Below are 21,204 nucleotides of genomic sequence, written 5' to 3'. Positions count from 1 at the left end.
TTATAGATTTTGGATACCAACCCTTTATCTGATACGTCGTTTGCAAGTATCTTTTCCCATTCTGTCAGTTGCCTTTTTCTTTTGCTGATTGTTTCCTTCACTGTGGGGAAGCTTTTTATTTAATGAGGTCCCGATAGTTCATTTATGCTTTTGTTTCCCTTGCCTCTGGAGAGGTATGGAGTAGGAAGTTGCTGCAGCCAAGATCAGAGAGGTTTTTGCCTGCTTTCTCCTCAAGGATTTTGATGGCTTCCTGTCTTACATTTAGGTCTTTCATCCACTGTGAGTTTATTTTTGTGTATGGTGTAAGAAAGTGGTCCAGGTTCATTTTTCTGCATGTCGCTGTCCAGTTTTCCCAGCACCACTTGCTGAAGAGACTGTCTTTACTGTCTTTATTCCATTGGATATTCTTCCCTGGTTTGTCAAAGATTAGTTGGCCATGTGTTTGTGGGTCCATTTCTGGGTTCTCTATTCTGTTCCATTGATCTGAGTGTCTGTTCTTACGCCAGTACCATACTGTCTTGATGATTACAGCTTTGTAATACAGCTTGAAGTTCATAGGGCCTTGATTTATTTTGAGTTAATTTTTGTATATGGTGTTTTAGTGTGTAAGGGTCCAACTTTATTCTTTTGCATGTGGATATCCAAGGTTTCTCAGCACTGTTTTTTGAAAATACTGTCATTTCTCCCATTGGATCGTCTTGGCACCCTTGTTAAAAATCATTTGACCATAAATGTGAGGGTTTATTTCTGGGTGCTTTATTCCTTTCCATTAATCTTTTTTTTCAAGTTTATTTTTATTTCTTTTGAGAGAGAGATAGAGAACAAGAGGGGGAGGTGCAGAAAGAGGAGACAGAATCCCAAGTAGGGCTTGAACTCCAGAACTGGGAGATCATGACCTGAGATGTAATCAAGAGTTGGACACTTAACCAACTGAGCCACCCAGGTGCCCCTTTTCCATTAATTTGCATATGTGTCTGATGCCAATACCGCATCATGTTGATTACGGTAGGTCTGTAGTAAGTTTTGAAATCAGGAAGTGTCAGTCCTCTAGTTTTGTTCTTTTCTTTTAAGATTGTATTGGCATTGGAGTCCCGTGAGATTCCCTTTGAATTTTAGCGTGGGTTGTTTTTTTTTTTTCCTCTGCAAAAAATGTCATATTTTGTTACGGATTGTTTTGAGTAATAATAAGTCTTCCAATCCATGGACATGTGATGTGTTTTCATGTATTGTTTTTAATTTTTTTCAGCATTGTTTTATAATTTTCATTGTAGAAGACTTTCATATTCTTGGTTAATTCCTAAGTATTTTATTCTTTTGATGCTATTGTGAATTGAATTATTTTTGTAATTTCCTTTTCATATTGCTCATTGTTCACCTGTGGAAGTGAATTTTGTGTGTTGGCTTTGTATCCTGTACTTTGCTGAATTCATTTATCTTAAGAGCTATTCTTTGGCATCTTTAAGGTTTTCTATATATCCTCTACAAATGGATAATTTTCCTTTCTAACTTAGATGCCTTTTGTTTCTTTTCTTGCCTGAGTGTTCAGGCCAAAACTTCCCCTACTATGCTGAATAGAAGTGAGGAAAGCCGGTATTCCTCATCTTAGTGGAGAAGCTTTTAGTCTTTCACAATTTAATATGATTTTCACTGTGGGTTTTTCATATGTGGCTTTTATTTATGCTCAGGTAGTTTGTTTTCCTTCCTTCCTTCCTTCCTTCCTTCCTTCCTTCCTTCCTTCCTTCCTTCCTCTCTTTTCTCTTTCTTTCTTTCTTTCTCTCTCTCTCTCTCTCTCTCTCTCTCTCAATTTTAGAGTTTTTGCCTACTCACTGCGTGAGCAGTGGTGGAGGGTGGGGCTGAGAAAGGAGAGTCTTAAGCAGACTCCATTCTTAGCATGGAGCCCGAGATAGCCATCAGTCCCATGGCCCTGGAATCATGACCTGAGCTGAGTTCAGGAGTCCAGTGCTTACCCTCTTTCTATTTTGTTGAGCGTTTTTGTCATGAAAGAGTGTTGAATTACTTCATGTGCTTTTTCTGCATGTAATCAATTGAAATGATCAGGTGGTCTTTTTTCTTCATTTTGTTGTGGAGTATTTATTGATTGATTCTTGTATGTTGAGCCATCCTTGCATTCCAAGAACAGATCCTACTTGGTCATGTACAATCCTTTTATTGTGTTGCTAAATTCTGTTTGCTAACGTTTTTTCAAGAATTTTTGCATCATTAATCCTCAGGGATCTTGGTCTGTAATTTTTTTTGTAGTGACTTTTTCTTTCATTGATACCAGGCTTGTGCTGGCTTCATAGAGTGGGTTGGGAATGCTCTGTTCTTAGAGAATTTGAGAAGGATTGGTATTCATCTTTAAATGTTTAGTAGAATTTACTAATGAAGTTATCAGGTCTAAGGCTTTCTTTATTGGGAGATTTTTATATACTGATTCAATCTCATTACTAGTTATATATCTATTCAGATTTTCTGTTTCTTCAAGATTGAGTCTTGGCAGGTTTTGCGTTTCTAGGAATTTGTCCATTTCATGTAGGTTATGTGGCTTTTTGGCTTACAATTATCTATAATACTCTTACAATCCTTTTTATTTCTGTAGAATTGGTAGAAAAATTCCCACTTTTATGTCTGATTTTACAAATTTCACTCTTTTTTTAGTTCTAAAGGTTTTCCTTTTTTCAAAGAATAAACTTTTATTTACATTGATTTTTTTTTTTGTTATTGTCTTTCTATTATGTTTTATTTACCTCTGCTGTGTATTATTTCCTTATTCTAGCTTTGGGTTTAGTTTTTCTAGTTCTTAAGTTGGAAAGTTAGATTCTTGATTTGAGATCTTTTTCTTTTAATGTAAGTGTTTATAAATTTCCTTCATTAGTACTTCTTTCACTGAATCTCTTAAGTTTCATACTTTTTAAGACCATGATTTTTTTTTTTCCTTTCATGAAGTGTCTGTTCATATCGTGGACTTTTTTGTTGTTGTTGTTCTTCCTTTCCTTTTCCTTTTCCTTTCCACCTTAGCAAAGAGTTGTAAGACTTTTTTTTTTTTTTCCTTAATTAATTTGGACAAGTTTTTCCACTACATGTATGTATGGGAATATTTGTATTCAATCTGTGGCTTGCTTTTTTCTTTATTTTGACAGTGTCTTTTAAGCAGAGAGGTTTTTAATTTTAACAAAATTGATATCTTATTTAGAAATCTCTGCTCCAAGACCGCAAGTATGTTCCCCTTTTTTTTTCTACTATAAGTACTATTTGCATTTATTTCTGTGATGCATTTTGAGTTAATTTTTTTATATGTAGAGTAAAGTTGAGGGTTTGTTTCATTTACTTTTTTCAGTATGACTATTCAGTTTTCTAGGATCATTTGTTAAAAAGACTATTCTTACTGAAATTTCTTGATAACTTTCTTGAAAATCTAATGTAGTATTGCTGCATTACCTGGAATATTGGTATAGCTATACAATTTGGAAGTTGGATTAGGAAGAATGGAAAATAACTGTTGATGTGAGCACTCTGAAACTTTCATCTTGCACATAAATGATACTAATTTACTCACAGGAGGTGTTTTTAAAATTCTAAAGTAGAGCTTTAAATCAGAAATTAATTTTCATATGAAATATTTTACCAAAAACATTTTTATTTTAAATCTCCTTATGTAAAGTGCAAAATCTTCTGTTTTTTTTTTACAATTTTTGGGGAATTGCTTTGGCTCCAGAATATTGGAGTATATGTCATTTGCATGGAAAAACAACAGTACTTCATCTCTTAATTTCATTTTCTAGCTTTCAATTTCAGGTTATATAGTGGCCATATTAAATTAACCAAAATAGGGAAATGACATTTTCTTCTTTTCCACAGTGGCAGCTAGACTGTCTTGCTTGCTTGCTGAAGTTAATATGCCAGTTTGCAATAGATCCATCTGATTTGGATTTAGCTTATCACGATGTCTTTGCCTGGTCTGGTATAGCAGAAAGCCATAGGAAAAGAACTTGGCCTGGTAAATCAAGAAAGGCTGCTGGTGATCATGCCAAGGGTCTTCATATACCAAGATTAACAGAGGTAAAGTACAGAAGTTCCAATTAGATTATAGTAATGAATTCTATTTGTGTTTTATAAAGTTAAGAATACGCTAATGCATAAGGAATATGATCCCAGACTACTACAATATGATGTAACTGCTGAAGTGATACCTTCATTTTAAATTTAGTAGTAATTACGAAATAGTAATGTTTTTCAGTTTATTATCCAAATTTCAGGAATGAATGTCATTCTGCTGTACTCCAACTGTAGTTAGCTAGTTAGTCATTTACAAAGTAATTTATATACTAAATTTGTCAGGGTCCATTTAGGGAAATAAGCCCCACTAGGTGTTTGAACAGAGGTGATTTAAAGTGAATAATTGTTTTTACGTGTATGTATTGGAGGACTAAATATATAAAAGGAAAATGTTGAGGTAACTCAAAGGAGTAACCATTCACCACCTCTAGGGTTTGAGAAGCATATGGAAAAGGTTTGGGGTTATCAGAAATGAGGAGGTTATAAGGATCTTGTTGGCCTGCAGTTTAGGCCTCTGAGGAAGGGGTTCTGCTACTGCTTCTGAAATCAATGGCTTCTGAAATCAAATGGGTTAAATACTTATGTTTCAGTGCTGACAGAACAAGCAAGGAAGTAATCTCTCTAGTGTCCCAGGTTAATGGAACCTCATAGAAACCAGCTGGCAAAAGAGGAATTTAGTTTATGATGTACCAGCCCTAACATCACAAAGCAAGTTGATAGAATGGTATATTTAGAGCTGAATGAAAATGGCACCATAACCAGGATGACATCCACAAGTATAATTAGAATTCTTTCTGGCTGTGGATTCTTTGTTCATGTGATCAAATATTTGCCGTTCGAATTGTTCCATCCCTGAATTGGGAAATGGGGACAGATGAAGACAGGTTTTTAGTGAGCTGTCTTCCTCATTTGTAACCTTTTGAGAACAGCATCTTACCTCATAGCTGCCCCTAAAAACTCTAGAATTGTGAGTTGTTTCTGATTAGAGAAATAGGTTCTGTAGTGAACATAGGTTGGAAACTACTGGTGAAAATTGAAACCTGAAGCATATTTCCCTTTTGGAATTTTGGAGATTAAAGGGGCCAGATGATTTTGTTAGTATTCCAAATCATTTACAGCTAATACAATTAAAATAGACTATGGAGACTACAGTGTAATCTAAATGTGTTTTCCAGTATTGCTTATTGCCAATTACTTACTTTAACCTTGCATTGCTATAATGTTTCAGTTAATTTTTTTTCCAGAATAATCTTTCCAAGTTATAATTTGAAAGCTCCCCTTTCCATTAACTCATTAAATAACTTCACAGCTTTGACCTTGATTAGTGGTTTCCTCTTGAGATTTTTTTTTAATGTGTTTTTTTTTTTTTTAACGTTTATTTACTTTTGAGACAGAGAGAGACAGAGCATGAATGGGGGGAGGGTCAGGGAGAGAGGGAGACACAGAATCGGAAGCAGGCTCCAGGCTCCGAGCTGTCAGCACAGAGCCCGACGCGGGGCTCGAACTCGTGAACCACGAGATCATGACCTGAGCCGAAGTCAGACACTTAAACGACTGAGCCACCCAGGCGCCCCATCCTCTTGATATTTTAATAATAAATATAAATAGTATAGATATAAACTACATACATAAGGAATTTAAAAATACTGTTTTTTAAAAAGTATATGCAAGTACATGCTTATTGACAATAATTCGTAATATATAGGTGAACCTATCCTCCTAGTCATAGGTGACTACCATTAATAGTTATGATTTTTTTCTGTGTACATACTTCTATAGTTTAGAAAAGGTGCTTACTAAATATTTTTTTCCATTGGTTTATCATAATCAGAACTTAGTGTATTAAGCTATTTGGGAACAAAAATCTGTTATATTAATTCTAGAGACAAAGTTAGCCAGTTTTGATATCCTATAGATAGTGAGGAAGAACACTAATTTTTTCATAATTTACTGTCATGCATTATTTCATTTGTTATCCTTAAAAAGCTTTTCAGAACGTTCAGATTTCAAGTTGAACTTTCAAATTCCAGCCTAGACCACTTTCCTTAAAGCTGTTCTGATTTCACCAGGGACAGGTTTAGTTGCTGCTCTCTTTTTTTGCTCATGTGGCACATTGTATTCCTTGTGTTACAGTGCTTTCTATGTTATCTGCTGCAGTGGATTCAAACCTCCAGGATGGGAACAGTGCTTATTATAACATAAGTGCCCAGAAGGGTTTCGATCTGCAGAAGGGAGTCAGTAATTCTTTATTTATATAAATTAGCAAATTATTTTCTACCATTATATAGAACTCTATAGAACATTATATAGAATTCCCATTATATAGAAGAACTAATACCTAAAAATTAAGTAGTTTATTAGAATCATGCAGCTTGAAAGTTTGCAAACTGAATATTGATCCTCAGGATTTTTAATCTAGAATCTATGCCCTGTATTCATCTTTTTCTCTGTTTCAGGATGGTTGAGATCTCTGTTGCTGCTTGGCCTTACTTGCTTATTTCAAAATTAAAAAATGTATAATTCTCCTTCACCACCCCAATAAACCACCGACATGTGTAATATATTTTTTTTCACCCATGTGGGTGACATGTAAAGAATTTGTGGGTCAAATACAAAGAATAGTTTTGTAAAATAATAATAATAATAATAATAATAATAATAATACTAAAATAGTTTGGCCTCTGTATTTCTAAATTTTCATTTTTTTTAAGTTGCTATTCTTAAGTTTGGTCGCAAAATTCTGATTTTCTAATATTGATATTTTTACTGTATGATTTTCTTTGTCATAGATAAAAATCAAATTTGGAGTTTTGGGTTAAAAATGCATTTTTGTGTTTTAGCATATTTAAAGATTTTTTTGTAATGTTTTTGTTTTGAAGGTATTTCTTGTTCTTGTCCAAGGAACCAGTTTGATTCAGCGACTTATGTCTGTTACTTATACATATGATAATCTGGCTCCTAGGTATGAAGTTTTTACATAATTTATGTATGTATTTGTAGTAAGAATGGAGTGTTTTAAAATTTCATGTTGAAAACATTTAAGTCAGCAGAAAAACTGTTAGGGCATCTTAACTTTTCTACTGTTCATCTTCATTTGTGTATTGTCAACATTTTGTCAGTTTTTATTGCATAATCACAAACGTTCATTTTCTGTGTGTGTGTGTGTGTGTCTTTGTGCACATATTTATTTATATATTGTCCTGAATTTTGTGAGAGTAAGGTTCAGATATCATGACCATTTACCTTTACCCATAATCCTTCGATACCAGGACATTGAGTAAACACTCAAATATAGCAAGTTTAACATGGTTATGATAGTGTTATTTAATATATAGTTCACACTCAAATTGTCCCATTAATATTCTTTATAGTGTTCCCCCCCCCCCCCCCCCCGGTCTAGGATCATGTACTGCATTTGGTTGTATTTCTTCCATTTCCTCTTACCCAGGGATACTTCGTTAGCCTCTCATGATACTGACATTTCTGAGTAGTGCAGGCCAGTTGCTTTATACAGCATCTTTCAATTTAGGTTTTCCTGATTGTTCTTCATGATTAAATTCAGATTATATACATTTTTAGCAGGAGTATATACATTTTTAGCAGGAGTACTCTGTAAGTAAAGTGTCTTTCTCAATACATAACTGGTGATGTCAGTTTGTCCCATTATTAATGATATTAATTTTTACTAGTTTATTTTGTTTCCTGCAGGTTTCTTTACAGTAAGGTTTCTGATTTTTTCTAATGAAAAGTAACCCGTGGGAAGCTGCTCCTCATAAAACTTTCATTCATTTTCAGCAGAGATGATTCTTGCCTAATTCAGTTATTAGTAAATGTTTGTAAACTAGTGATTTTCTGACTTACAACCATTCCTTTTATGCTTATTCATTGACATTCTGTTTTGAAGAAGAGTTTTCTCTTCTTCCTTTTACTTCATATCAGTTTGAATTAATGGATTATTTTTCATTCGGTTTGTTACAGTTCATTACTATTACTATTCACTTTACTCAAATTATGCCTGAGTTGGCCGCCTCAAGCTTGTTCATGGGTCATTTTGACATATCCCTATTATTTGGGGTGGAGGGAAGGAGTCCTTTTTTATTTTTCCTGTCACTGTAAGATCCTCAAGGCATGTAATTTCTCTACCTTAGTCCTGGAATCAGCCATTTCTTTAAGAAGCTGTAGTTCCTGTTGGGGAGGAACAAAATATGGGTTCTTGGTATACTCATTGCTACTGAGGACTCCTTGTTTCTAGGCCTTGGTGGACAGAGCTGGAAATACGTGTATATGAATATAGTTTAGCCAGGTGATATCCCATTTAATTTGGGCTACAGTGGAGATTTCTTTTTTTGAAAATAATGTACAAAATTTTAATGCAAAAATTCAACTGTGGTAATTGCTGACTGATACATGGGTACCTGACTGTATGCCTTTAATAATCACATAAGTTAAAGTTGTGAAATTAATTTCTAAATATTGTGTAGGTATTTATGTTGGACTGAAGTTTGCCATCATACTCAAATGATTTATAAAGCTAATGTAAACACGTTTGAAATTGCTTGACCTTATTCATGGCTAATAGCTGATAGCTGTTTTTAGATGCTTTTAAAAGTCACCTTCATAGGCAGTGGTTGCATATAAATAGCATGATTATTTCTTTTATAATTTACCCTGTTTTTTGGGTCTCTGTCTCAGTTGAATTCACATTCATTGCTTAATCAATATCTACCTCCACTAGACACTGAGTTCTATATGAACTATATCTGATCTTGCTCAAGAATGTATTTTTAGTACCAGATACCTTGTCTCATTGTTTATAAAACTTAGGAATGGACAACGTGTAGAAATGAAGAGATTACTATAACATACCTTTGATTGTATGATCAGATAAATTTTATACCCTAACCACCAATACTCTTCACTTAAATAATTCTTAACTCTTCCTCTGTGTCCTCACTAACCCACACTCTACCTCACTCTTCCAACATACCACAATACATTGAGGTAACAAGGCAATTCAGTAACTGCTTTAATTTGGTTTTATTTCTTGAGAATTAAGAAATGTTCACATGACTTTGTTAGCCTCACACGAGAAAAAATAAACATGCAGGTTTGCTACCACCTGCTGCTATTCAAGCTGGTTCTCTCTGTGGCAATTCTTGTTTTCATTCTACCAGTTCCATTCTTAACTTACTACAGTCTTTGTAATGTGAACCCCGCTCCTCATCCTTGTTTTTTCTCAGTGCCTGTTCATGCACCGTTATCTTTTCATAGGCCCCCATTTTGAGTTCATATGGTGGTAGGTTTGTATTAATTAAGGCAGTTAGAGCAAATATTTTGCCTGTGTTATCAAAAATCTTCTCATGCTATATATTTAAAAGATAGATGGGTAGGTTGCATTTGGTAAAGTTGATTATGCCAATATGATAATAACTAAACATGAAATATGGACAAATATATAAGTTGTATCTTAGTACTTTTTACTTTCTTTTTGAGAGTTTGAAAGGTACTTTGTTAATTATAACAAAGTGAGGATACTAGAGATCAGTGCTTTTTCTTTTCCAAACTATTTATTTATAAGACAAATAATCCCCATTTATTGGTTTTGTTACAATGAAAGTTTTTAATACTTTAAATTGTAGTATCACATTTTCTACTGAAGTAACTAAATGTATGGAGAAAAATGGTTCTAAAATAATACAGAATTAAGTTAGTTTTCTCTACTTTTTAATAATTTGCTTTTCACCATTTCTGATAGAAATTGGCATTAACAGTACTAAAGGAAGGGCATTATATGTCAGTGTATGATTTTATTTTTAAAATTGGAAGTCTGAAGTTTGCAATCGAAACGATTATAACTTTTCTCTTTGTAATATACATTTTTTTAGTAACTAAATCTTGAGTATTTCCTGAGGGTTCACTTATTTCAGTCAATACTGTATTCACTCAGATATTGTTCATTAAATCTGAACAATCATATGGAGTGGTCTGTAATAATTTTTTACCAGTGTTTCTTTAAAAGATAAAGACTATAGGAAAAATAGATATTTTTCTTAAAATTTATTCTTTTGGGGGAGTACATTGTATAACTTGAAAGGATATGTGGTAATAAAGTGAGTCATTTTTATTTTATTGCTGAATTTAATTGGTGGTGGTGGATTTTTTTTTACTTTACAGAGTTTTGAAAGCTCAGTCCGATCACAGGTCTAGGCATGAAGGTAAGGATTCTACAAAAGTAGTTTTTAATAGATAAAGATTTGCATAACTAGATAATGTTTAATAATGAACATTGTGTTTCCTTTACAGTGCAAATCCTTATAGTCATATTTTTTTCTAATTTCTCTTTAGTTTCACATTATTCAATGTGGCTCCTGGTGAGTTGGGCACATTGCTGTTCATTAGTGAAATCTAGCCTTGCTGATAGTGACCATTTACAAGATTGGTTAAAGAAATTGACTCTCCTTATTCCTGAGGTAAGATAAGGATTGAAGATTAGAACTATTACTCTTCATATTATTTGATATTATTAGCATTGATAATAAAAAAAAGAGCTAATGGAAACAAATGGACTTGATTTCGTAAATATGTTCCATTAACTGGAATATACTTATTAAATACTTTAAGATTCATTATGTTTTAACTATATACATGTAAATGTGAATGTTAGATAGTCTGTAACATTCATATTTGTCTTTTTTCTGAAATAAAACTGATTATTTTGCTTTAGAATTTTGAAAATCTTTTTCTGGGAAGGACTCGAGTGTTTATTTTGGTAATTTATATTTTAGAGAAGTTTTTTTTCCTTTTCTGTTTAATTAGAGTGTATCCTTAGATACAAGAGATAATAAAAATTAGTCAAATATATTTTGATTTTGATGTCAACACTCAGGTCAATATAATTTTCACTAACCATATCTCGATGTTGCTTATACCATATTCCTAAGTGAAATGGTAGAAACATATTCTTGATAAAACACTTAACCACAGTAGTCATATTATTTTAGGTCACTTCGTCTTAATACCTTTAGCTCTGAGTTGAATGCATATTCTTGTTCTGGCTGTGTCCCAGGTAATGATTGTGACATTTGGGCAAGTCCCTTAGAAACTGTAAAATGTTCTGGTTAAGTACTTTCTAAATTGCTTCTTGTTCTGAAATATTTTCTCTTTTTATTTAGTTTTGTAAATAAATTATTATGAATATCCTTTCCTTAGTCCCTTTTGTATTTGTTGTTATTATGTTTGTTTGTTTTTATCATGACCATATTTGGGAATTTCTAACATGTTTCTACATATTACTGTATACTTTGGGGTACTTTATTTGATATTTATGTGTGTGAGTATGTCATCAGAATATTGCATTTAAAAATATATTACTAAAGAAGCCATCTAACATGTTATTTCTGCTGACATATTTAAAGATTAACTTTTAAATACTTAATTCATACTGTCTTTGGAACTTTCTTTTTCATTTAGACTGCTGTCCGTCATGAGTCTTGCAATGGTCTTTATAAGTTATCTCTGTCAGGGCTGGATGGAGGAGACTCAATCAATCGGTCCTTTCTGCTATTGGCTGCTTCAACATTGTTGAAATTTCTTCCCGATGCTCAAGCGCTCAAACCTATCAGGGTAAGTTTTACTGTGTTTAGTAGCTGTTTCTATTTCTGCAGTTTTCTTTGTGTCAACTTTTAATCACTGTATTATATACTTGGAGTAATTTTGAGTACTTGTTCACTGTATGTAGTTTTTACCAAGAGGATAGTCATAAAGTTCTTAAAGTGGCAGCATTGTGGACATATTGAGTGACACATTACACCTAGAAATGGAATTTGTATGCTTTAATTTCAGCTCTGTGGAATCTCTCATGGGTATTCTGTTTTGGAAATAGCATTTGTTCTTACTGTGTTTTGGACCTTGTGTTAATAAATTGAATGATAAAGGGGCGCCTGGGTGGCTCAGTTGGTTGGGCGGCCGACTTTGGCTCAGGTCATGATCTCGCGGTTTGTGGGTTTGAGCCCTGCATTGGGCTCTGTGCTGGCAGCTCAGAGCCTGGAGCCTGCTTCTGATTCTTTGTTTCCCTCTCTCTCTGCCCCTCCCCTGCTTGCTCTCTGTCTCTTTCTCAAATAATAAACATACATAAATAAATAAATAAATAAATAAATAAATAAATAAATAAATAAATAAAATGATAAAAACATGATAAATGAAGCTTTCTTACTTACTAACACAGATTTTTGCAGTATTCTATCATTATGATATTCTAAATTTTCAGTTTTCTTTATTGTTCCAGTATATATCCTAGCTTCGTAAAAAAGTCTTCTACCACGTAATAAATTCAGAGCTCATTAAGTAAATTTTACTAATTTCAGAAGTATGATTCATTGTAGGATTTACATTTTTCCCCTCCATATTTACTTGTCATTAAGTATGTGAGATATGTAAAATGTTTTTTATGTTTTAGGTTTCAAAACTATAAAAGACCACTGCATTTGCGTAGGTTTATATATACTCATGTTCTGTAGGTTTCTTTTGTTGATACATTTTCATTGAATTCTTAATTCATCACAGGTTATAAGAAATTTGAGGGTAATATTTTTCTGAAAGTTCTCGTTTATTTATGGACATAGTTATTCTAATTTTACAGGAACTAGAAGTGTTCTCTCCATACTTTATTAAATTTTGAATACTGCTTTTACAGGGATTTAATTTTTTTTGTAAGGTCTGTAGTTTCTTAGATGTATTGTAATTTTAAATTATTCCCCCTTTTAAAGTGTTTTCACAGAGTTTTAATTTTTTTTTAACAGATAGATGATTATGAAGAAGAACCAATGTTAAAACCTGGATGTAAAGAGTATTTTTGGTTGTTGTGCAAATTAGTTGACAATATACATATAAAGGATGCTAGTCAGGTATGTTCAGAAAATTATGCATTAACTTGCTAATAGAGATGGATTATACACATGTATGTTTATGACTTTATATAGGTCCTTTTTTTAAGGGCATTTTTATCATTTTATAAGAGTTGAAAATGCCGTAATTATTTTACTGTAGTTGTACTGTTTTGTTCTGCTGTAATTCCTTTGTTCTTTTTACTTTGACCTTTTTTGAAGTGTCTTCATCTGGTACCTAGAAGTAATTTCCTTTCTTCTGAGTAGGATTTGTAGATGTAAAATCTTACTTGGAATGTGAAGTTCAGACTTTAAATGTAAATATATAGGTTTCTGTAATAGCATGTGGATTTGGAGTTTTGAATATGTAAAATAAAATTGCAATTCAGATAGAATTTAAGGTAAACTATCAGTTTACTGATCTAATTTTCTTAGACTAAAATATTTTGAGATGGTTAAAACAAATTAACTTCAAAGACAAACTTGCCGCCTAAGACTTTTGTTTTTTCTCCTTCCTAAATTTAGTAAGCAAAAATGCATCTAACAAAATGAGAAGATACATTTAGGTATTTAGGAAACATTTTCCCTCTTTTTAAAAAATGTGTTTTAATTTGCGCACCTGGCTGGCTCAGTTAGCAGAGCATTCAACTCTTTATCTTGGGGCTGTTAGATTTGAGCCCCACCTTGGGTGTAGAGATTACTTAAAAATTAAAAAATTTTTAAAAATGTGTTTTAATCCCAGTGCCTTTCATATACTTTACATTTTAAAAAATCCCGTAGTGTTTGTACTTCTTTTAAGGAGCAGTGTACGTTGAATTCTTAAAGTATTCTACTTTTTATTTGAGAAATAATTTTAAAAAATTGAATGTGTTTTAATTTACTTGAGTATTCATAAAATATTGATGTCAGATAAACAGCGGAGGAGGGGCAGGAACAGAGGGGGAGAGAAAGAATCCTAAGCAGGCTCCATAGTGTCAGTGTGGAGCTTGTTGTGGGCTTAAACTGTGAGATATGACCTGAGCCAAAACCAAGAGTCGGACACTTAACTGACTGAGCCACCCAGGCACCCCTACAACTTTAATTTTATTAATTGACATCATGTATAGGTAAAGAATAACTGTATTATTTATAATTTAAATGGTATATTCGTGAATTTGGGAGACTAAATTCTTCTTACAAGGAAAGGATGTGTTTTGTTTTAGCAATCTCTGGCTACTAAACAAAAAAAAACATATGTATTTGAATTTTGTATTTTCTCTTTGTATTAAGACCACACTCCTCGACTTAGATGCTTTGGCACGACATTTGGCTGACTGTATCCGAAGGTAAATTTAAATGTGAAATTGACAGTTATATTGTTGAAAAAAGATACAAAGGACATAATTATGTGAACTATCTTGCTTTGCGTGTGTTCTTTTTTGTGTAGCAGGGAAATCCTTGATCATCAAGATGGTAATATAGAAGATGATGGGCTTACAGGACTCTTAAGGCTTGCAACAAGTGTTATTAAACACAAACCACCCTTTAAATTTTCAAGAGAAGGACAGGTACGTATTAAGACATCAAATGTCTATATGAAATATGATTGAAACCTTTTTTGTTGTTGGGTTGTATGTGGATATGTTAAAATTATCTTAAACACGCAAACATAAACGTTGCTAGAACTTTATTGCTGGTAGGAAAAGTGAACATTGAATAAAATGAACCCTAGAAATATAAATCTTAGGCTTAAATTTAGAATGCAGAAACAAATTTTAATTCCTGTGACTTGTACATAGAAAGGCAACCCCTGGCGCCTGGGTGGCTCAGTCGGTTGAGCGTCCGACCTCGGCTCAGGTCATGATCTCGCAGTCCATGAGTTCGAGCCCCACGTTGGGCTCTGGGCTGATAGCTCAGAGCCTGGAGCCTGCTTCCGATTCTGTGTCTCCCTCTCTCTCTCTGCCCCTCCCCCGTTCATTCTCTGTCTCTCTCTGTCTCAAAAATAAATAAACGTTAAAAAAAAAAATTTAAAGAAAGAAAGGCAACCCCCACTTAAGTGGTACAGTTTCTGTAGGATTGAATATTTTGAATTAATAATTTGCACAGTGGAATTAATAAGTGGTCATTATAGAGTATCTGTTTTATTAGTTTCGTGTTTTAAAAGCGCATTTGACATAAAATCTATTGAATACTAGATCATGCATAATGATTCTATATCTATAAATGTCTAATTACTCTTCAGATTAAGTTATTTACTTTGCCATTAGCACTTTTGTCATTGTCTGCATTAAGGGAGTTAGTTTTGGTTTGGATGGTTGTTTTCTTGAGGTTACTAACTGTGGTAAGAAACATAGGAATAACCACGATGGACGATAGTCCTCATGGGGATGGTGTAAGGGATTCTGGTGATAAATCTGTGGTACTTCCCCTATTCAGCAAAGCCCCTTCTTGTACTCTTTCTTTTAGGTCCTAATTTTTAAATTTTGCCTTAAAACTCACTGGGAATAATTTGATTTAGTTTTGCTGATTGAAGTATTCTGTTACATAAACCAGTATGTCATTTTTATTCCAAAGTGTAAATATATTGATTTTTCTGATAACATATTATAACATGAAAATCATTGTAAAGAAAGAAAACATGTTTAGATAGTTCAAAAGAAGATCCCCATGTAGTTTGATTTGCCATGACGCTCAGCTGATGGATGGCTTCTAGGAGTTTCCATGGATATATTAAATACTCAAATAATTTATATTACAAAAATACCATTCTGTGATCTTCTTTCTTCACTTAAAAAAGTGAATGTGTTAAAAAATACATTTAAAAGATTGAATAAAGAGGAAAATAATATATTACTGACATTTATGTTACTGGTTGTAAAAAAAAAAACTGCAACTGCAGGGAACAACATCTTTGCATACCTGTCCCATTATATACTCATTTAAGAAAATTTTTTTAAATGTTTATTTGTGTTTGAGAGAGAGAGAGAGAGAGAGACAACAAGCAGGGGAGGGGCAGAGAGCTAGAGACACAGAATTTGAAGGAAACTCCAGGCTCTGAGCTGTCAGCACAGAACCCAGTGCGGGGCTCGAACTCATGAACTGTGAGATCGTGACCTGAGCCAAAGTTGGCCGTTTAACTGACTAAACCACCCAGGCACCCCTATACTCACTTTTTTTAATGTTTATTTTTGAGAGAGAGCGAGAGACCGCATGAGTTGAGGGGGGGCAGAAAGAGGGACAGAGAATCCCAAGCAGGCTCCATGCTGTCAGTGCAGAGCCTAATAAGGGGCTCAAACTCATGAACCGTGAGATCATGACCTGAGCCAAAATCAAGAGTTGGATGCTTAACTGAGCCACCCAGGTACCGCTCCTATACTTAGGTTCTCTTTCATCCTCCCTCCCTCCCTCCCTCCCTCCCTCCCTCCCTCCCTCCCTTCCTTCCTTCCTTCCTTCCTTCCTTCCTTCCTTCCTTCCTTCCTTCCTTCCACATGAATAGGGGAGGGAGGGTGATACAGAAGGTGAAGCAGTCTCCAGGCTCTGAACTGACGCTGGGCTCAAACTCACAAACTGCAAGATCATGACCTGAGCCAAAGTTGGACAGTTAACCGACTGAGCCACCCAGGCACCTCTATACTCATATTCTTAAAAGTAAATTTGATTCATTTTAATTGTAATACCTTAGTTTACAACAGGTTCCTTCCGTATATTCTTCCAGCTGCACTGTATTAGAATGTTCCTAATATCTCTGTTTCTCAGATATCCCCACATTCCTTACGTGTGGCAGTCTCGTTGCTTTAGTTTTATGTTTTTGATTACTATTGAAGATGAGTGTCTTTGTATGTATGCTATGTATTGTGTATTTGTGTTAACTTGTGAATTTTTCCGTTCATAATCATTGTGTATCCTTTGTCATTTTTCTTCTCATTTGTAGAACTTTGTACTTTGCAAATATTAAAAAGAATTAAAAATTCTTTTTCTGTCTTTTCCAGAATTCTTGTTTTTCTTACCCATATTTTTAAAAGACTGCTTATTTTTTCCTTCTTTCTTTTGTTGATTTAAATAATAATCTTAGGCAAAGTTTTGAGCCCTTTGTTAGTAGACCCCATGTGGACAAATTACGAAATTAAGGCATAGCCAGTTTAAGCAACTTGTCTCACTGAGGCCACTCATACTCTTCACTTGGCCGAGCTGACCATTATGCACTACTGTCTGTAGATTTTAAAATCCTAAACACGTGGCTCTATAGTTTGCTTTTTTCACCTACCTTAGAGATTCTCTGTATCAGTATATACTGTATACAGTTAATTCATTCTTTTTAACAACTGCATAATATTCTTTTTTCTGTGTGTGTGTGTGTGTGTGTGTGTGTGTGTGTACACCCACACACTATCTTCCTAGTGATGAAAATGGTCTTATGCTCTTATAAGTGATATTGCAGTGAAGGTGTATAAACATCTTCCACTTAGGAAATCTTTAAGAAAAAAATTTGGAAGTAGAATTGCTGGTTCATAGGGTATGTCCCTTTATGATTTTGGTCAATATAACCATGTTGCTTTCAGTGGATGCTGAGCCAATTTATGGTCCCACCTACACTGTTTGTGGATGAATGCCCATTTCCTCACATTCCTGCCAACCCAGTATAATATCAAATATTTCATTTCTGCCAGACTGATAGGTGAAAAATATTCTCTTGGGTTTTTTAGTTGTGATTATGAGTAAGGTTGAGCTTCTATGCATGTTTTGAAAGCCATTATTTTGTATTATCTTTTCTGGGATCTAGACTCCATGTAGAAAACTAGGAGTGCGGCAAATATGTTGGGGATCTAGTTAGAAAGTTTGGAGTGGTTCTGAAGAGGGTTGATGTTGAAAAGTGGTTGGATTTGGGATGTTTATTGAAGGTAGAGCTCACAGACTTAAATTTGGATAGGATTGTGAGGTGGGAGAGAGAGAAATTAAGAATGACTTTACAATTTTAAGCCTCAGAAACTAAGTGAATGGTAATTCCATTTAATAAGAAAGGGAAATCTCAGGATAGATGGTTTTAGGGGAGAAGTGTGGGTTCAAAATCAGGAGGTCCATTTTGGACATGTTAAATTTGAGATGTCAATTAGATATGGAAGTGGAGAGGTGTTTAAGGTGGTTGGTTTGGTATAATATATTTTAATTTTATTTTTTATTTTTTTAAATTTACATCCAAGTTAGTTAGCATATAGTGCAACAATGATTTCAGGAGTAGATTCCTTAGTGCCCCTTACCCATTTAGCCCATCCCCCCTCCCACAATCCCTCCAGTAACCCTCAGTTTGTTCTCCATATTTATGAGTCTCTTCTGTTTTGTCCCCCTCCCTGTTTTTATATTATTTTTGTTTCCCTCCTTATGTTCTTCTGTTTTGTCTCTTAAAGTCCTCACATGAGTGAAGCATATGGTTTCTGTCTTTCTCTAATTTCACTTAGCATAATATTCTCCAGTTCCGTCCACGTAGTTGAAAATGGCAAGATTTCATTCTTTTTGATTGCCGAGTAATGCTCCATTTTATACACACACACACACACACACACACACACACACACACACACACACACACACGTATGTGTATATATATACGTGTATATACGTATATACATGTATGTATATATATACACGTGTATGTACGTATATACACGTATGTATATGTATGTATATATACGTGTTTACACGTATACGTATATACATGTATACACACATATATATATGGTATATACACGTATATATACTGTGTATATATATACATATATATGTATAGTATATATACATATATATGTATATATATACTACGTGTATATACCACCTCTTCTTTATCCATTCATCCATTGATGGACATTTGGGCTCTTTCCGAACTTTGGCTATTGTTGCTAGTGCTGCTATAAACATTGGGGTGCGTGTGTCCCTTCGAAACAGCACACCTGTATCCCTTGGATAAATGCCTAGTAGTGCAATTGCTGGGTCGTAGGGTAGTTCTATTTTTAGTTTTTTGAGGAACCTGCATACTGTTCCCAGAGTGGCTGCACCAGCTTGCATTCCCATGGTTTGGTGTAATATTAAGGAAAGTTTTCATTTTCTCCTAGATATTTAAAATACCTTTTCTACTTTAACAATTTTGCTTTATTGATTAAGAATTCTTTAAAAATTTCATTGACAATTTACTTTTGTTCAGGAATCAGTTAACATTTTGTGTAAAGAGCCTTTTAGTAAGTATTTTAGGCTATGCAGGCTAAATACGGTCTTGGTCACCACTATCACCGCTACTGCTACTTCTTTTCCTAACTCTTTATGCCCTCTTCCTCAATTTTTCTAATTCCCCTTTAAAAATATAAACCCTATTCTTATCTCTACTACATTGCACAGTATCTAGCAACAAATATATATATATTGAACAGATTGATGGTTAAGACTCAGTCCTTGTGGTGGTGCCTGGGTGGCTCAGTCAGGTGAGCATCTGACTTCGGCTCAGGTCATATATTATAGCTCATGAGTTCGAGCCCCGCATTGGGTTCTCTGCTGACAGCTCAGAGCCTGGGGCCTGCTTCGGAATATGTGTCTCCCTCTCTGTCTGCCACTCCCCTGCTCATATTCTGTCTGTCTCTCTCAAAAATAAAATATAAAAACATTGAAAAAAAAAAAAAGACTGAGTCCCGATTGTTAAGAACTGACAGTGGTTCATTTTTTCAGGAGATAATTATTGAGAAACCTGCCTTATTCAAAATTTGTATGTACCTTCTCAAATAATGGTTGCTCAGGATATTTGCAATTGCTCAGGTAAAAAATAAGAGCTTAATATTAAAGAGACCATCAGGGTTATGAAAGATCACATAGCACTTACATGATTAGGAAAATTGAAGAAGGTACACCTTTTGTAATACAGGATAAAGTATTTTTAAGTAGAAAAGTGCAGGAAACATTTAAGTCCCAGAAAAGACTATGAGTAAAACTAAGTCATAGGAAACCACTAGATATGTGCAGGAAATTTATAAGCTCAGTTTGGCTTGAGTTTGAAGAAGTATAAGAGGTAAATTTGGAAAACTAGATGGTCCATCTTTTGTGTTCACAGGAGATTATTTATTTATTATTATTATTACTGTTATTTTACATTTATTTATTTTTGAGAGAGAGAGAGAGAGAGAGAGAGAACACAAGTGGGGTAGGGGCAGAGAGATAATGAGACACAGATAGTCTATCAGCACAGAGCCCGACATGGGGTTCGAACTCACAAATTGTGAGATCATGACCTGAGTTGAAGTTGGATGCTTAACCGACTGAGCCACCAAGGTGCCCCCACAGGAGATCATTTTTATAATATTGGTCTTCAAACTTGTATTGCTCACATAGCTTTGAAGAATTTTGAGAAACCATAGGTGTTTCCGTGCATATTTTTAAATTTAAAAAAAATTTATAGATTTTTCAACTCATGTTTTTTTGTTTGTTTTACTTAGTTTTTATTTTAATTCCAGTTAGTTAATATGCAATGTTATATTAGTTTCAGGTGTACAATACAGTGATTCAACAATTCCTTATTTTAGCCGGTGCTCATCACAAGTGCACACCTTAATCCCCATCAACTCTAATTTCCAGCGGTTTGTTGAAATAGAAAAAAATATTTATTTATTATGACCTCATGGTGTTGTCTTAAATTTTTTCTGTGTTTAATTATTATTAACATTACATTAATTTGGACATGGGCAATCAGAGCAACATAAATATATTTTTTTTCATATACACATAAGACTTTATTTGTAAAAAATTGTTTTAATAACATTTTATAGAAGGAAATTTGTATCTTGATCAACTGTCAAAAGTTCTTCATCTTCTACATTAAAAATAGTTGGTGGTCTATAGCAATAATTTTGTCATACTTTCTTTTAAAATTTTTTTCAGTCTCAAAAATAGAAGCAACTTTATCTTGAAATATTTTATAAAGGCTCTTTTGTAATTTGATTAGTAACAACAGAATGGGTTTAGGATATCTCATTTTTTCTCCGAAACTTTCTCTTTTTATTCATAGTGTGTATTCTTTGTTATATCTGGGTTAAAGCTGTTTTAGGATAGTTGTTCTTTTACATGATTTTAGAGATTTCCTTCTCATGAACTTGTGGGGTGGCAAAGCTGATGTTCTCTCTGTGTAAGTCATCCTAGCAGGATATGTAGAATTCTCAAAGGGGAGCAGTGAGCCCATTTGGCTCTGTTGGTACTGGCATGTTTTGTTCACTAGCCTCAGAGTTGTTAGGGGGTCTTTGCATTCCACTTCTGATCA

At 33.9% G+C, this 21,204-nt stretch overlaps 1 protein-coding gene across 5 annotated transcripts in view; it reads left to right on the top strand.

The window, feature by feature from the left end:
- USP34 (ubiquitin specific peptidase 34) overlaps positions 1-21,204 on the top strand; it is a 251,225-nt gene that overhangs the window by 164,800 nt on the left and 65,221 nt on the right. For all 5 annotated transcript variants that reach the window (XM_047068664.1, XM_047068662.1, XM_047068663.1 and 2 more), the window contains 8 exons: positions 3,859-4,059; positions 6,936-7,018; positions 10,231-10,271; positions 10,402-10,526; positions 11,527-11,679; positions 12,855-12,959; positions 14,208-14,263; positions 14,365-14,485. In XM_047068664.1, coding sequence (XP_046924620.1) covers positions 3,859-4,059; positions 6,936-7,018; positions 10,231-10,271; positions 10,402-10,526; positions 11,527-11,679; positions 12,855-12,959; positions 14,208-14,263; positions 14,365-14,485 — 885 coding nt within the window. The remainder of the gene's footprint in view (positions 1-3,858; positions 4,060-6,935; positions 7,019-10,230; positions 10,272-10,401; positions 10,527-11,526; positions 11,680-12,854; positions 12,960-14,207; positions 14,264-14,364; positions 14,486-21,204) is intronic.

This window comes from Lynx rufus, unplaced genomic scaffold (genome assembly GCF_022079265.1).
Source record: "Lynx rufus isolate CCGP_SWC_20201006 ecotype Redwood Valley unplaced genomic scaffold, mLynRuf1.p SCAF_8, whole genome shotgun sequence".
Lineage (NCBI taxonomy): Eukaryota > Metazoa > Chordata > Mammalia > Carnivora > Felidae > Lynx > Lynx rufus.
Note: the sequence above shows the minus strand (reverse complement) of the source record. Positions and strands in the feature narration are given on the sequence as shown.